Source organism: Solenopsis invicta, chromosome 9, assembly GCF_016802725.1.
Source record: "Solenopsis invicta isolate M01_SB chromosome 9, UNIL_Sinv_3.0, whole genome shotgun sequence".
Lineage (NCBI taxonomy): Eukaryota > Metazoa > Arthropoda > Insecta > Hymenoptera > Formicidae > Solenopsis > Solenopsis invicta.
The window spans coordinates 12,724,545-12,743,479 of NC_052672.1; the positions used below are offsets into that span (position 1 = coordinate 12,724,545).

General features: G+C 45.1%; 1 protein-coding gene across 1 annotated transcript in view; it reads left to right on the plus strand.

The window, feature by feature from the left end:
* Positions 1-1,354: 1,354 nt before the first annotated feature.
* LOC105198019 (transcription factor Sp9) overlaps positions 1,355-18,935 on the plus strand; it is a 41,479-nt gene continuing 23,898 nt past the window's right edge. The window contains 1 exon segment of the mRNA XM_039453585.1: positions 1,355-1,999. Within this exon segment, the coding sequence (XP_039309519.1) occupies positions 1,886-1,999 (114 nt within the window). The 5' untranslated portion in view covers positions 1,355-1,885.

The window sequence follows — 18,935 nt, forward strand, 5'->3', positions numbered from 1 at the left end:
CATACACACAGCGTTTTTACATCTGCTTGCTTATATTGGGTACTCAACTAATACTATAATATTATAGACTATAATATTATAACTTGTATATTAGAGCGAAGGAGTTCTTCACTCTATTTGAAAATTGTTTTCGTTTCTGTTATCGCAAATGGTCGTGTCGTCACATTATCATTGCGATCATAACAAACAGCGTAGACTTTTTTGAAGATTGCTTACTTTCTGTAATTATAGAGAAAAGTAATTAATGTAAATAAGAAAAAATTATAATCAAATAAAAATTCAACAAATATAATTATCGAATTGACAATAAATAATTATTGAATATACCGATGGGATCGAAAAAGTTGATGTAGGAAATTGCTTAATTAAAATATGTTAATTAAAATGTACCTTGGCGTAAAAGCATCAATGAACATCCGAAGGGAATTCCATTGATGTGAAAGACGTCGCTGAACACGGTGTTATTTTCCTTAGCAGAAGATAGTTATTAACTAAAATCAGGAAACCTGTTCTTCACCGTAATGACATATTAATATCTCGAAACCTAGTCATTGTAATTCCTCTACTGCCTCCCAAAGAACAAGTCTTTCGATGATCTCATATTTGAGTATTAACTAAACGGAAAGATAATGAGAAGAGAAATAATAAAGAGAGCAAAAGACAAAGAAACAGATAGAGAGAAAAAGGGAGGACCTAGAGAAGGGAAGGGGGGAGAGTAAGGGACAATAAGATCGTGAGAAGAGAAAGGTAGCGCAGGTGGAAAGACAACTAAGGAAGGAAGAAGGAGCAAGAGGAAGAAGACGCGAAGAAACGAGAAGAGGAAGACGAAGCGGCGGACGCTGTGCTGAACCACGTGATCGTAGAGCGTTTTAATTGGTCGGGAGCGCGATTCACGCTGCGATGGAGGGAGGACGAGATAAACCAGGCAGAAAGGTGGGACACGGGGGGAGGGAGGACGAGTGGGACCGAGGGGGTGACTGACGGGGTAAGGGAAGGGCGAACAACGTTCGTTAGGGTTGCAACGTGGATTAGACGATCGCGAGGTCGTACCGAGGAGGACCGTTGCGAGGGCGGGCGCTGTTTCTGCCCCACCAGCAACACCTTCCAGGATGGAAACGTACTCGCGAGGTTCCTTAGGAACGGCCACTCGACGCACTCTCCTGGGGCACGCGCACGCATACACGACCCACGCATACAGGCGCGTATCCTCGCGGTAGGGGGGCAACGGGAAGAGAGAGAGAGAGAGAAGATAGATAGAGAAAGATAGAGAGCGCGCAAAAGAAGAGGAGGAGGAGGAGGAGGAGGAGGAGGTGGAGAAGGAGAAGGAGAACGAGAACGAAAAGAAAAAGCGAGAAAGAGATACCGATCCGGCTCGCCTCCGTAGCCGGGCCGCTCCTCTCCTACGTGGGGGACGAAAAAGCTCAGTTATAATTGTTGCACGCCGCGAGGTGCATCTCGGGGTCCCTCCGATAATTGTTACCTCCTTCCGCGTGGCTGACGGCGTTCCTCGACGCCGCGACGGACGCGTATATCGGACGACAGTGAGAATCCGCGTTCGTCGCGTCCTCGACCGACCTCGTTATCGACTAACCTCCTCCATCTCGTCCGCGGCCGAGCGGCAGCCACAGAAATTACTGTGATTACCGGGATATACGAGGGCTCGTGGAGCACTCCGAGCGGACTGCCGCCGCTGCAGCCGATGCACCTGCGGACGTCATCCGGAAAGCGTCTCCCTGCACGCGCGGATCCGAAGCTGCGGCTGAGTCACGATCGTCGAAGGAGCGGCTGCTCGAGTCTCGCCGATTCAGGAGAATAGGATAATCCTTTATCGCGGGTGGACTTTTTGGAAAAGTTCGCGGATCTTCGGAGCGGAGAAGACGCGGAAATGAATTGCGCGTATCAGTATTCGCATAACGGCCATCCGCAAAATGTGATGATGATCACGCCGACGGCACCGCAGCAGGGTCTACATCCCGCGCAGGAACCAGAGTATCTCGAGGTAGGATGTCGAGATATATTATATATCTTTAAGAATATGCTTCTCCTCTCGTACGCGGAGAAATTCGGCTTAACCAGCGACAGCATCGAGGACGGGTAATTTTAGCGATTTAAAAGTCCACGAGCGTCTCGCCGAGTTAGCGGGTGATTCAAGTCCGCGACGACCCTTCGCAGCTTACTTCCATAACGAGCCTGGGCGGTTCTAAAGCTCCCCTTCGTTAATTGTTCATCTCCCGACGTCTAACGCGGAGGGGATTCAATACGGGATCACCAGGTCGCCGCAACCAGCCATTTTCGTTGGTGTTCGCGGAAAATTCAATTCGTTCGATTGCCAATCGGATCGCTCGATTGAATTTGTCGAGGATGGGAGTATGGATACCAGTCCGCGCTTTCGTTAGGAATATCAGCTGCGTCAATTACCGTTTCAATAACGCTCTTAATTTAATCGCGAGTCACTGCGCTAACGTAATCCACGAATCCTATGAAAGTCTGCGAATAAATTTCGATGACAAGCTGAAAAGCATCCCGCGTGAAAAAGAGACGACGGAATTTCGTTTACTTAAAAACACTCGTGGTTAACGATCTGAAGAAACGTGCACCGTGCCAATAATAAATCGCGGTCGATCGACTCGCGCGAAAGGTTGCGAAAAAAAGTCGCCGCTTTCACGCGGCCAAGGCGACGAACGAGGAATCGCCGTGGAACCGAGGAGGAAGGTAAAGGAAGATGGAAAGAGAGATGTAGCTGGGGGATATTAATATAAGGGCTCGATACGTAATTATAGTGATTACCGTATTGCCGGGGGGCGGACGAGGGCGTCCCTCAGTTTGCACGTCATTTCGCGATCTCAACTTCCAGCGAACATGCGCGCGAATTTGTCGGCGCGGGTCCTTGGCCAGGCTAATTGTTTCCCCCTTTCGCGCCAAACTTTCGCGCACCAACCACTCCTCCGCATACTTTCCTTTACGTATTCCCGACACGCGCGCCACGGCAGAAGGCGCTCGCGCACCGGATATTCAACGTTTAAGGACGACGCGTTTTAAACCGTGACATTTCGCTCGCGGCGATCATCCCGCTCTGCTCTCGATCGTTTTCTGACACAGTAACCGACGAAAACGTGCCGATCGTTAGAAATACGGATGAGGCAGGGCCGCTATACTTATCTATTAGGAGCGAATATTTCATGTCGTTAAACGCAACGTAATAAATCACATTGCGCAACCGAGCACTTTTCGATGTTTTATGTCGACAGATCGCGCTATTTGTAATTCATCAAGTCCGCCAACATTGTTAGATAATTAGAGGTTTTTCCGGCGCCGCGTCAAATGACGATGTGCTTTGCAAAATGGTTAATCGTCGTTACGAACTTTTTACTCTGTCCTTAATTGGTCATTATCATCAACATTATCGATAATTATAGCGGCACGAGCGTCAACCCCTCGCCGTCGCCTGCCGTTCGAGCGTCCACGTCTATATATATCGCGTCATGTATAATGCAAAAATCTTTTATGAAATCGTGTTCACGCCGATAACTTATCTATATTATTTCTTCCCGTCCACGGCTTATTAAGGAATCATGATTTCCTTCGCGCTGTGCTTCCGCGAATTACCTGTGCTTAAATGTCACACCTAATTTACTTCAATTATGCATGCAAAGATGTATAACAGCTGCTTATGCAAAGACTAAAAAATCTTATTACACATACGTCCTTAACGTTGGAACAGCCCATGTGCTGTGAGTGACTTGAATGTAACTAAGAGAACTAATCCGTTAATTAATCCGATCGAGTACATTTAGATTAGTTAAGCGAACCGAATCGCTTCGAGTCTTAACGCTTCTCGCGTTCCGTGTACCAAGCGTAAGTACCGAGTTAAATTTATACGGATCGATACAAGCCGCAGCATCCAATAACTTGTTCAACGTTATTATCCCTCTCCATTCCATCTTTTATCTACATCTAATATACTCGGAATACGAGCAGACGAAGGCAATAACATCGAGGGCAGCGGGATAAATCGAGGAAAGATATTTATTTCGATCGATTCCCTCGTGAAATGGGGTGCGCCTTATTTGCGTCGCTCCTCTAACGTTCGCGGTCGGCGGAAAAGAGCGAGAGACGCGTGAATTACGGAGGGGGTTGTCTCCTCTCCTCTCCGGTGGAACACTCCATAAATCTGGTCAGCGGACGGAGGGACGGGCGTCTCTTCTATCCCGGAGCACGATGTAGACAGAATCTCGACTTACGCCCCGGCATCGGCCACGGCAGCGAGTCCGTAAATCAGTCCCGGGCAAGTTTCTCCATGTCCTGTTTCGCGGCGAGACGCGCCACTCGGTCTTAAAAGCCTCGTATTCTCGGCTCTGTCGCGGACATGTAGCCGCGTGTATTCGTTATTGGCGACTGCTGGAACCTCGAATCTATCACCGCGCGCGATGTTCCAACTCGGAGATTAAATTTTCCCTCCCTCGCGTTTGTCCCGTATTATAAAAGCAATTTGACATTTCGAAACGTATACGGATAAGGTTGCCTCGGCAGATCTGTAGAAGCGTCACGAAACACCATCCACAGCGGATGTCGGCACATCAATGAACGATCGTCTCGCGTCTGCGTCCTTCGGCCCGGTTTCGGCAAAGGCTTACACACGCCGTTAGCAGATAGTAGACAAGATCTGGCTTCAACTTGGTAAGGTGAATCTTCATTTTCGACGCTGCCAGCCGCCACGCACGGAGAGCTGGTTCCTTGGTAATTATTAGTCCATCAGCATCTCTCGATGGCCACATGGCCGTGTGAGAGGCAAGAGCCGAGCTGGTCCCAGCGCGGACCATCCTCGCTACGCGAGAGACCGCCCTGTCATTATCCGCCCCCGTGAGGCCCGTAGGCCCCATTTCCCTTTCAACCCCATGGCCCGTCTCTGCCAATCAACGATCCATCATCGAGAGATCCGATGTTGGCTCCGTCGATCTATCGCGCCATCGGAGACGACGTCGCGATCGGTAGTCGATCGCCGCTAATCATTTTTCAACGACGTGGAATATCCATATATTAGCGTCGAATTAAACTCTGGCTGTCCGTTCTCCGAAAATATCGGGGATGCACGATTCATCTTCGCGCTCGTGGTCGCCTCCGAGGGGGGTTCACGTTTGTAATAAATCGAGAGAAACGCTCTCGTGCGGGAATCTGAAAACGAGGAAACCCGATAGCTACTAGCTATCGCTTCCACGCGCGCGCGGCCCAACGCCATTTGTCCTTGCCGCGAGCGTTAACGCCCGTCTTTGGTTCCGTTCATTGTAAAACATCCCTTTTCTCACCCCTCCCGCGCCCATCCGCCGTCTTGCTCCGCGATACGCAAGGGCGTGGGCGGGTCGCACCTTTTGTGCGCCGGTGGCACGCGATGTACGCATAATCGCCACCAAGATTCGTAGCGGGTGCCGGCCGATAACGTCCCCTCGTTCCGCGAACCTATTCCTTTCTCACCTCTGCGTCGTCCATCTATCGATTATTCCGATGCTTCTATCTCGGGGGTACCATCTAACGTAAACACTATCCGGACGATGCGTGTAGATACGAAATCACGCTGATGGTTACTCTATAACGGAGGATATAATAGGATCGGGATATGGGAATCGTCAAAAAAACGTGCAGTGATGTAATTACGTCAGCCGAGCTTTCACGTTATTTAGGAAGAAAGTAGATCGAACATAAGCAAACTGGAAGAAACTACAATTATATATTTCTATTTTATCGTACGTCAAGCGTCTCGTTGGCCGGATCAAAAGTCACTTCGCGATCGTAGCTTTACAAGACGAGAATACATCGAGTCCAAAATCCGTCATCGAACTCGACGGCATTCTCTTTGAGCGGACTTCGCGACCGCCTTGTCACCGAGCTCCATGAGATATTGCGTCCACAAATTGCCCGGACCAATCTCGATTGGGACCACGGTGATCGTCCGCGCGCCCGGCTTGGCCGGGAATGGTTATGAATGGACCACGATTAGCCGGTCGCCTCGCCGTAGTGGCGCCGTACCACACCACGGACTTCTTCCATTATGGAAAATTAGATCCTAATGCGACCTCGACCCGTCGCTCGCGTCTCCACCGGGGCCAGTGGCGTAGGAAGGTAACGAACGCGCTCCTATACAGAAGAAAAAATACGCGGCGTGCCCTGAAACTGCATGTTCGGGTGGGTCGTTCAAGAAATTTTAATTTCGTAATTCACATAAACTCGACGAATGGCTCTTTAGTCGTGAAATTAAATTGTCATTTGTACACTTGATCCGTTGCGTTAAATTTGAAGAGAAATCCAGCTCTCCAAATTACGCCAATTATGAAATTCTTAGCAACCGGTTGGCTACCTCTCGCGATGCGGTTTTATAGGCACGATTTAATCACAGCCACGACGCAAACCGCTATAAAATCCGCTCGTATCATTCGCCATGTGACGAAAAAAATTTGCGGTAGCCTAATGACAACTCTTGTCTTAATTTTCGAATCGTTGACGCAAGATGTTTTCAGATTTTATTTCCCTCGTCCAGTTTTTATACAGATCTTGCAAAAAAAAACGTTAATCTCGAACGTTTTCCATATGTTTACAAAGTTCTCGCCGATGATTCATTTTTATATCTTGTTTCGTTTTTTCAAAAATTATAAAAACGCTCTCTGCTCTCTCGCGAGTACGCCACTGAAGAAAATGCTTCTTCGAACATATTGCGTTTTACAAGACGACCCCGATAACATTTGAAATTCAAACCGCACGATTAAAGTCACATTAGCTTCTTGCGCGTATCCACAAGGTTCTCTCCGCGCAACTTTGTGATATTTGTGATTTTAACAGCCGCCATTCTCGAGCTTACCTGCGCCATGCGCGCAGCTTGTTTCGCAAAACCAAAAAAGCACGAGTAAATTGCGAGCTCGTACGATCATCTTCTTTTTTACATGTAATAATTGACGTTCGATACAAAGCTACGATTACGCAGGTGTTGAGATGGACTAACATATATTCTCAATGCGAATATTCTTAAACCTTGAATCGAGACGCGAAATATACGATATACATTTATTTCAACCAAGTGTTAAATATAGTCGCACTGTATGCGAATATATCCATTAATTCGTTCTCGCTAATATAGACTGAATCTATTTACCTTTTAATTTTGATGTTGCGATATCGTAATGTACAAATATTGATATATTTTTCCAACTCGACCTGTGATAAGATCATTGACTTAAAATTATTCGCCGACTGTAATATTATTATTAATGATGCTATCGTTGACTGTTATCGCAGATCAAATATTAGTATCGATTTCCCTGCACATAGATGTCGTAACGTGGCACGAGAAATTGCGCGAGTTTGAAACCCATTTGTAAAATTATGTTGTAACAAGTTAACGCGTGAACGCACACAGAAGTAATCCATCAAACGCCGTGAATATATAATATTATATTATGTAAAATAGATCACGATATCTTATCTAATTAAAACTCTAATCATAACTCTGTCTCCAAGAATCGAAAATATATAAAAATATCATATTTCAATTCAATATTATTACAACACTAGTAAATAGTTCGATAAATAATGTACATTTGCGTCTCCACGAATATATAATACATACAAAAAGAAAGAGACAGAGTTACAAGTACAAAAAGTTGAAGGGGATATTTTTTGGCTTGTCATAAGAAGAAAAGGCCTTTTAAATTCAGCGATAACGTCTTTTATTCTAAAGGACAGTCCTTCATTTCGAGTAGCTGATTTTAGATTTATTTATTTTTTCAAAATTTAATTTTGTCCTTTATTTCAATTTGCTGTTTTTTTAGTCCTTTATTTTATTTTGCTCTTTATTTGATTCTTTCCTAATTAGCATTCCAATATCGTGCTTCTAAGTGAATTTTTATGTAATTATTTTTATGTAACAATTAATAAAAGTTGTTTAACTGGTTTAGAAGCATGTGGAAAAGAAAATTTTATAATTTTTAGATCTGTTTTTATTTTCTTGAAAAAAATATGGTAACCTCCCTAAGTACAAAAAATTTTTGTATTTAAAAATTATTCCATCTACAATTGTGCTGTATACCTACAGTGCTATAGATATATATTTTCATGTAACTGATAATTTAAAATATCTCTTGATATTGATAATAAAAAAAAAATGCCAAAGAAACAAGTTAGTTGTTCCTTTCGAAGAGACAAATATTACAATAAACATTCTTTTTATAAGATTTTGAAATAATCAACATTCAGAAAAATAGGATAGCATATTTTCATTGACGTAATAACGTAGTTTATAAAAAAAAAACAAATTTAATATGTTGATTGTAAATATAAAAAAAAACAATCACATTTAAATCTTAAGATCAATACACGTTATGTAGCTAAATTTGTTTTTCTGTTTTACGAATTATGTTACCACGTTAATGAAAATATGATATCCCATTTTTAAAAATGTTAATAATATCTAAATAATCGAGTTTTAAAAAATCATTTGAATTATTTTATGAATCGATTACTTAAAAAATACAACATAAGCCATTTTTTGTCGAAACTGAGACTCAGAAGATTCAGACTTAAAAGAACTAAATACATAATTTTCTTGATATACATTTGGGTTTCGTTTTATATGATGAATGCATATCGTGCAGAAAAAATCGTGTAAAAAGTGTCGAGTAAAAATGGATTTGCAATAAAGTATAAAACTTGTGTTAAAGTGATGCAAAATTGTACAAAAAGCAATTTAAATATAGAAATACATTTGAAAACATTTTATTTAATAAACACAAAAAGAAAAGTTAATGTGTCGAGGAAAATAAAAAAGATATTTTTTTAAATACGACATTTTTATTCGTCATGTTAAAAAGCCATGTGAATATGTCTTAAAAAATTTTGTAATTGTGAATAAAACGTGTTAAAAAATCTATATAACTGTGAATTATGTAAAACAATAATGGGTAAAAAGGAATCTATACATATATATATCTTAATTTCGAAAAAAATGGACTTTTTTTACAAATGATCAATAAATATATAACCGTACATTCGCAATATGTACAGATTATATAAAATATAAAATCATGCATGATTTAAATAAGTATACGCAAGACATATGCAAATCACATAAAATTCACGTAATCATGAGGGACACTATCGTGACTTACAATCAATAAAAAAATTTTATCTCAAATTATGAACTAGAAAATTCAATCTTCGCATATTTTACTTAATTGCATCAGCGGCTGTGTGTGGAATGATACATTTAAGAGCACGATCGTTGGAAAGGCAATGGTACAAAACAATTTGCATGTAATTTCCTGAACGCGCGACACATTAGGGATAATCTTGGATAATAATTTCTGACGAGCAAATAGCCCGGAACATTTAAAAAAGCGATTATGGAATCGTAAATCGTTAAACGCGATCGCGTGGCGAGTCTAATGCGTCTTCTACCCTCGTAGAGGGCTAATATATCCAGATATCTTCGTTTATCCCTTTTTCCTCTTTCACTCGGAACACGCACACGACAGCTCGGTCGACACCAGACGCGAAGGACCTGATCAATCGATCAGCCCCGCGATTTCAGTCGCGTGTATCTCGGATTAGGCTCGGATTCGACGCTACGCGTCCGGATCCTTCGTCGCGCGTATCGGTATTTAAATAACGACGGGGCGCGTAGTATACCGTTATGTCAAACTACGAGCTCGCGAGCTCGTGAAACGATACGACTTCGAGTCACGTAAAGTGGCGAAAGGGGAAGCGCGCGTGAACGAGAGGACGAGCGAGGAGGAGGAAGGGGCCGAAGCCGAAGCGAGAGCTTCTCTTTTCTGCTCTTCTCGCTTCTATACGCCGAGAGGGCACCACCAAAGTCGCCGCGCGCGTGCCTCCTTCCAGCGACCACGAGCTGCGCGCGCATTTCACGGCTGAATTATCGGGGCGAGGGGTCGCAGAGGGGATATGGTGATCGCGCGCGAGGAGGCGAGACAGAGAAGCGAGCCGAAGAAGCGGAGCGGTGGGACCGAGACGGCGCACACGGCACACCGGTACCGGGGAGGATGCCCTGTCGAAGTGGCCACGCGAAGGTGGGAGGGAGTGCTCGCGAGTCGCGGAAGGGATATGGTGAACGAAGCCGAGGAAACCAGACACGACTCGTAGGCGGTGATGGGCGGTGACGTATTCTGGTTGGGCTCCGCCTCGCGCGTCCGACCCCTTTTTTGCCCGGGGGCCGCGGAGTCCTGGACGTTTCCCTACCACCTAATATCCCCGTCTGGTTGAGACCAAGTCGTTCGGACGGTCGGCAGTCTGTCACGGGGCGAAGAACGGGAACCACGGTAATCCCGGCCTTTTCCACGGAGAGCCTCCTTTTTTTTTTATCCGAGCGACGGTCGGCCGCAAGGACGACACATCGGAGCGCGAGTCTGAGTCGCGATCGCACCCGCGGTCGTCCGTTCCCGTGATCTCGAGTGCAGTGCTTAAACGAAAGCAGCTGGACAGAACGAGTGATTTGGAGGCACGAAGGGACTTGTCCTCTTCTCTGTCTGGTGTGAAGAACTTAAACTTCCGCGGTGCTCGAGTCCCGCGGTTTCAACACCGGCTGTGCGACAACCCCGAGTCGGCGTCGAGATGCTAACTGATATGACGCCGGCGGCGGCTGGTCAACTCTATCCCCAGCTACAGTCTATCACGAAGTCGCCGGTGCACGGGCACGTGGTGAGTTTCTGTTCAAGTCTTTCCTCCTCTCATTTCCTCCCTTTTCTTTCCTTCACGTGTACGCGTCGCACTATCGAGGTCCATCCGATCTCCCGAGCGCTTTTCACCGCGTAATCGAATATCGAAATCTGCCACTATGACGTTTCATGACGTGTGACGTTGCAAATTTGTATCTATATCTCCATCATGACTGGTGTGGAAAAGGATCTTTGACATTAGTGAAAGGGACCCCCGTCGCGACGGGTTAATTTCTCGATCGAGTTAGGCCCGACGATCTCCTCGGAGCAAGAGCGAATTCTCGTGTTTCATCGGGAACGCGCCCGTTATAATCCCAGGATAAAGATCCTGGTCTCGGCAGGTAGAGAACGCGATGCTAGGGCCGAGATTAGCTGCTACCGTCGTGTCCTCGACACCTCCGATAAGATCGCTGAGATCTCCTCAAAGGTGCACTTTGACAACCGCCTTTGATCGCCGATGCAGTGATCATCTCGAGGCGTCAAGGCAAATGTCATCTTTGATTTTCGACGTCGATTTGCTGGTAGGCAACTTCACCTTCGAGTCTTGTTTCGAATGTCACAGAGAGAGAGAGAGAGAGAGAGAAAGAAAGAGGAAAATGTTCTACGCTCCAGTTGTATTCGAGATTAAAAAGGGAAATTAGTTGATAAACATGTATATTTACGCGGAAGCTGCGCAACTGAACATTAGCAATAAATTACTTTGCCATTATTTATAATTGCTACAATGAGACGATTCGATTATCCGTATATGTATAAAAACGACGCTTTATTTAATATATAATTATATGTCGACGTTTTTATTCCAACGTGCAGGCGTGATAAATGAGAAGGTTGATTATTATCTGTAGTACAACGGATATTTAGTTATTCATATGATACATCTGGGACATTAAAGTGATATAGTAATCAACATTCCGCAAACCGTATCATTTGTTTGTACGTCAGTTCAATAATCAACATAAGAGAAGCTAATCGCAATCAAAATATTGATATGTTACGTGTTACAAGAGAATATATATTATTTATGGTACATCGGTTTTTCAAAGTTTTTTTTTGTCAAATAATAGTTTGAGTGAAATAATAGTTTGAAAATTTGTGTAATTACCTTCAATAATAATGTCAACGTCAGTAATATTAGCGTATGTAGAGAGAAAAAAAAACATGCAACACTTCGCTCATTGTTATTGCGTAATGAATTCCTGCATTATTCGATGATTAAGTACCAAAGCAAAAACGAGCGAAAGGCAAAAGCAGAAACGCTTTGAAAATATCAACTACTTACGATAAATTGCAAATTAGCAAGTTCTTGAAACGGACGCGGTAACCTTTAACATGTTTTACGATGACTGAGTGATCAACGTTGAATGTGTCAACGCGTCGGGAAAGAAGAAAACTTAGTTATTACGCAATGTTGTATCGCGCGATTGCCAAGAGTTTCGCAATATATGCTAATATCTTGATCAAGGGATTAAACGATAGAGATTAGACGATCCCGTGCATATTTAAAAGGATATGCCTACGCGGAGAAGCAAACAACCGTGGTTATGGGGTACGCTAAATGTCAGTGATCTTTCGGCGATCGTTATCAGTCAATATTAAATCTTGCAAATAAAGATAAGTCAATGACGATTTATCACGTACACCCGTATCACCTTTTATTCTCCATTTCGTCAAGCCCACACTCCTTTCAGCTCGGACGTAAAAGAGAGCCAGCGACACGCTGCAGGTCGCATTACGGATCAGACGCAAAATATCACGAGATAATCTGACGATGATAAACTCGGGTGTACGAAGTGTATCCTTCAGCTTTCGCGACCGTGGCCGGGCAACATGTGCCCGCTCGTTGCTCAAAGCTCTTTATTTTATGACTCGGCAGGAAGGACGACGGCGGTCGCCGTGCCGGGCCCTGCGAGATGATTTACGAGTCGACGTAAAAAAGTAATTAAATCCCTGCCGTCAAAAAGGAAGGCGTGCGCGCGAGCGCGGGTATTAATTAAGTCAGGCAGAAAGTCTCCTGTGTATGCCGCGTCGAGTACTAATGTCGGCGAAAAGTCGCATATCCGTCGGTGGACATCGCGCGGACGCTCTGCTCGAGAGAGAGAGAGAGAGAGAGAGAGAGAGATCGTCCTTCGGACGGACTCAACTTCCGGTCTGATTTTTTGCGACCTCTCGTTACCTCGCACGGTCCTCCACGTTGGTTCGCTATTTGTTTCTCTCGGTACCCGCGTTTCCCCGCGTCTTCGCAACGCAGCGAACCTGTTTCGCGTGATTCTCATAACTGACCGTCCTGCCGTCGCGTCGGTGCTCGGAATCTTTTTTTTTTTGCTCGTTTTTGCGTCGCTATGAGATTATTCATATAGACGGCATCGACGAGGAGGCTCGTGCAAGATCGTTCTGTAACTCGCGAATAACCGCTGAAAAAGAAAATTACATATACGCAAAAAAATTCATTCCGAGAAATCACGCGTTTTCCTCCTCTCGAGGCGTAAAAATATATATCGAATACATTTAGGAGCATTTCCAACAATTTTTTTTTGTTGGGAAAGCAATGATTCCTGTCGCGCGAGAATCCTTTCAGAATTTTTCCAATTTCTGTCGAGAGGAAAGACGTATATATATATATTATATACCAGATTTCATCTAAATCGGAGATGTGTCCCGTGTTCCAAACTACGGCCACGCACCTTTGCCGATGTCGAGCCACTCGATCCGAATGTATCGAGTGTCCCTCGCACAATGGTCCTTGCGCAAGGTTCTCAGGGCTGAAAAGGACTGCCCTACCTGTGTGTATCCGAGGAGCCAATTATTTGTCCGATCTCCTTTGTGCGCCGGAGGAATCCACTTGACAGGATGCGTGGGATGGAAACGCGATGCCTACTTCCTTTCGCCACCCGATCCCGCCAATAAGATACTCTCCTCCGTTAAGGGTCTTGTCTCTTTGTTTCTTTCTCCTCACCCTGTCTCCCATGTCGTCAATGGGGGTTGTCCTTAAAGGGCCATGAAACTCCTCGGCAGGCCGCATCGCGGTGAATGGGACGACCTCCGCGCGTTGCGCGCCGATTAATACGCTCGACTTAGCGCGACGACGAGGAATAGAGCGGCCAACTCTCTCGCGCGCTGTCGTGCGACGTTAACTCATCGTTTACACGCATACGCGTTTTCTCCCTCTTTTCTCTTTTCTCCTCTGGGGCTCGATTGGATAAGAATGTCAACAACCCTCTTAGTTTCGGTGTGACGCGTGATATTTCGATCGTAAACTTTCTCAACTGTCTCTTTCGGCCCCGCCAACTCGAACGAATTGCGTACGGGATCGATGAAATTTACGTCGTTCGCGATTGAAAAAATCGCCAAATAAATCCACATAGCTATGATATCCGTTGGAAAAAGAAAGAAGATATGTATAATGTACGTGTTTAGCAGTATAAAGATATGTTGCTTTTTTACCGCTCCAATGTCATGCATAATAAACGTGGCACACGCAAAACGGCACACGTTGAACCTTCATCACGTTGGGGCTATACATGAAACTACCTACAAAACTTGGAGACAATTTTCTTCGTCAAGTTATATGTCGGCACGCTACATTGAAAAGACGTGAATCCGAGGGAAACCAGCAAACGTGTCACGCTATGAGCGACTCGGCGCGATGCAGCAGCACGGTGTCTTTCCTAGCGATCGATTCCGGCGCGTCATTAATAATTAATGCTTCGATCGGCGAAGCCTGGAATATCCCTGGAAGCGGGGACTTACTAATTCACGAACGACTCCGCCGCGCCCCGTCGCTTTCTTCGTTGACATAATATCTTTGTTTCCAGTGGAAACTTTCGCAATCTCCCTGTTAAATATTTTAAAAATTCGATATGCGTAACTTATAATATCGACACATGCATACCGATGCATACATGCGCGCACACATGTTTAAAGAGTGTGATTACAAAAAGGAGATTTATTTAAATTGTGTCCCTTGAAGTGGATGACCTGTTGTGCGTATTATAGCGCTGAGGTTCGTGACACGAGAGTTGAGAATCGGAAGAGAACACGTATGTATATATCGTCCTTATGACAGAGAGCTAACGCGCTCGAGCTCTTTTATGCGACTGTGCTCGTGTTCGCCAATGGCGAACGTAGTTGACACCTGTCAATATTTTGCACGACGTCGTCCGCGCCGCGCTCTCGAGAGTACCCTCTCGAGGTCTCTCTCTAGTATGCTTCCACATCGGTAATCCGATAATCCGATTCGTCTGGTAAAGGTGTCCCTTTAAGCGACGTCCCGTTGACATTTTCGAGGGCAACAATGGACTGCGAACGGCCGCTGCGGAGTGCAATGCTCGTCGTGCAGAAAACAGCGTCCTCCGTCACGCCGGGAGCGCGGACGAGGGGTTGCGGATGGGTGGCGCGCGGGGCCTTTTACGTGACCTAAGAGGATTTACCTGAAGCACCGGATGCCACACGAGGATGTCGTCCTAATTTGTACTATTTGAGAGCAAAAGAGATCGAGAGAGAGAGAGAGGGGGGGGGGACCGGAGGGGGAAGAGAAGAACATTATTTCCTTAAACGACCGCAACATCTCTTGCGAAACACGCGATGCACACGGCCTTTCGTCGACCACGAAACTCTCCTCTATACGTATCTTGAGGGCGACCACGACGAGCGCCCGAATTTCGCTTCACATTCTGGAGAATAGATCTTTTGGCGTTACCAGAAAGAATCCAATAGAAACGCATGCGTGCGGTTAAAAATTCCTCTTAATAAAGATTCTTTCATTTTCTTTGACAAAGCATTTGCAAAGTACGACTGGCCAATTTCTTCTTCTCTTTCTTAGTTGCTTTCTTAGTTGCATTACAGACACAAGTATTTATTAATTTTCTAAATATCGCTTATTCGCTGCAACTGTACAACTCAAGAGTCGTTACTTTTTAGTCGATTGCAAACAAATTTTGATCAGATACAGTACACTAAGTAAAGAGTTAATGATAAATTTATTCCTCAATTACCAAATCGCATTTAAAAATACATATTACAAAGTTTTAATAATTCAAAATATTCAAACTAGAAAATATCATTTTTTGTCATTATTATAGCAAATAAGCGATATATGTATCCGGATTGGTCGTTTATGTATAAAATTTAAATAATTTGCATACGTGTACACAATGTAAGTTGTGTAAATTATATTTTATGTTACCATTTATGTAAATAACAACCTCCAAATTACACAAGATTCAGATTTTATCAGAAATAATGAAAATTACACCAAAATTATTTTCCTTTCTTAATTTTTAATAGTACATATTAAATATTTTTATTTTTATCAACACTAAAGGCAGATACTGCAATCTTATAATTATGTGTTCAGTTACTTTTTTCTGTATCGTTAGCCAGATTATAATAATTTACATTGCCTGCATTGTCTACATGAAAAAGATTCGCGTAAACATATAATGCAAACAGTACCTAAATAATGCGCGTAGACGTAATCTTAAAACGTACGGTACAACCCCGATATATTTCTATGTAGAAATTTCATTTATATCATCGGCTTTTGCATCAGTACGGAGTAAAACTCGATCTGCGGAAAATCACTCGGGGTGGATACTGGCAGTCACCGCTTCTCTCGAGGTCTCCCCTCTGTCACGCCCAACGTGATACCCTAATGAATTATTTTCGACGAGCACATCGTAACTCGCGACGTGTAAACACCCTTTCGAAAGCTCACTCGTACAGCTCGTATGTACAGATCGCCGTGCTGCACGGGGCCCGAAACTGGCAGATGTGCGGGGAGACAACATGGCCGCCGGGTGACGGTCTGTGAAAAGTCGTCTTTAGGAAAACCGTTATTACGTATGATCGATTGATTTCGGTATCGTTTAAGCGTCGACGTGGACGCTTTTCTCCCGTAAGAAAACGACATGAAAACAGCCGGCGTATAATTTGCCTATAGGCGCGTATGTGTGTATGTGTTTGCGTGTGCAACGAGTTTGCAATGAAAAACTTGCGCGTGTGCGCGTACACGCACTCGAGTCGTGCAACTGTAATACCGAATTGATCATAGATCTGACGTGTGTCTGGGAAAAACATCCCCGCTGAGACGTGAACGACGACGCGACAAATAGGGTGTGTGATAATTTCTTTTTTTTTTTACACGTCGCGCATGAATATTGAGGAATCGCGATCACGAGAAGCCAACAGACGATAGAAAACTTGAAAGAAAGAGATAAAGCGCATATTCCGCTACGCTGCAATTATTAAAAAAATAAAATAAAATAAAACAATATCTCGAAACGGAAAACGTCGCGTGCCACGGAATCCACGCTGGAAAGCGAGCCGCGGGCTGAAAAACGTCATCCGAAAGTGTAATCGATCCTAAACACCGGGAGAAATATGCGGATAGACAAGGGACCCCAAGTCGGATTGGCACGTCGCTTATATATTTCAGAAAGACATAAATTGTGCGAAATTGCAGGCTAGAAGATATTACGCGGGGCGATATATTTATTGCTTTTACAAAGTCCGTCTATGTTGCGGGATGATTTATGCGTTTCAGCGTATTAGAACCTCGAAGTGAGCCTTTCTCGAAACCGGTCGCGGAACACGATACTCGCCATTACCCTTCATCCTTGCTTTCCCGGCTTCGATTAACAGCGCCGTATCTGCGAAGTGAATCGGTCTAAAAAACACTACGGAAGTTAATCTTCGATCGATGGTTGCGTTATTGATCGAAGCCCCGTCGTGCACGTTCGTGTTTCTCGTTTCGCAAGATCCCTCTTTGAAAGAATCCTGCTCGGGAAGAAGTAAACTCGCGTGAATATATTTTGAAAAAAAGAAAAAGATTGTCGGGTTACAAAAGTATACGCTGCAAGACACAAATTGAATATTACGACTGAAGAGACTCTGGATCGGAGCGCCGGCGGTTAAAGATAACAGCGCGTTTCCTTCTAGATAATAGAGCTTCGCTACTGCCGTTGATAAACCGTCAAGTGCAAAAAGAAGTTGACGATATTTTATACATCGAGTCACGAGCAGACACTGGCGAAGGACACTTGTGAAAGGCCCAAACAACCTTTCTCTCGTGGTTCAGCCTTTGCTTGAAATGGACATTTTTGTGAGAGAGTGGCGCCAACCGCGGAGTGGGGCAAGAGAGAGAGAGAGAGAAATTTTAATGAAAAAATTACGACCCTCTTGGGAAGAAAGGGTTACCCGATACTACCTGGCGATTCTTAAACGAGCGATAATCGGAACGAGATTGTTCGTGAAATTTTGCGGATAGTCGTTGACCGCGCGCGCTCACGCGGATGCACGCTCGACCATGCTCTCCTCCACGCGGGATCCACACACGCGTCGTGTGTACCCTACGTACCGTTCGTTGCACATCGTACGTGTACGTACGTACGCGGCTCGATCGAACCTGCAATTTGGCGTAGATACGCCCGTGCGTGTGGGTTTACCGGCCGCGTGCAGCGGCTTGCACCGGGTTATACGTGCCTTCCGCCGGCCATCATTGTATCGCTCCAAGGTCCGATAATTGAAAAGCCAAGACTTCTCTCTACTCCCATCGCGCGCTGCGAAACAATATTCCTCCTAGGCGCGCACGAGCCCCGGCGATGGTACGTCGAATTACCGGCCATTATCGTGACGTATCATCGCCGGGCAGCGTCATTCACCGGGGCCCCGGTGATGGGAAAGGACGAACAATACTCGATCTGCGGTCGACACCTCGAGGCTTTATCGTGCACCACTCGAGTAAAGTGGAGGACGATTATTAACGACTCTCTCGCTGCGCGATTCTATTTAAGCTCCGCTAACGTTTTTACAGCTGAAACAATGGGGGGGTTCTATCTCCGCGCGTCGAGGAGGCCGAAAACGCTCGCGGCGAGAACGCGAGCGCGCGACGCGACTTTTCGAATTTCAGCCGCGCGTCGACAGAACGCTCCGACGACGCTCCAGCGCTCCAGCGCTCCAGCGCTCCAGCGCTCCTTCCTCCCGGGCGTATCGCCGATATCGATATCGCGAGCACGCGCGCGCGACCGCCCATTATGTTCCTGTTCGATTGCTGTACGTACAATCGTACAACACGGCACCGACGAAGAATGAGTAATATCCTCGTTGACAGATGATTGTTCTAACGCGCGCGCTACCCGGAACGGCTGTTAACGATCTCTCGCTGCTATCTTTCGCTCCGGGTATATTTCTACTCTTAAACAACTGAACAATAGGGTAAAGACG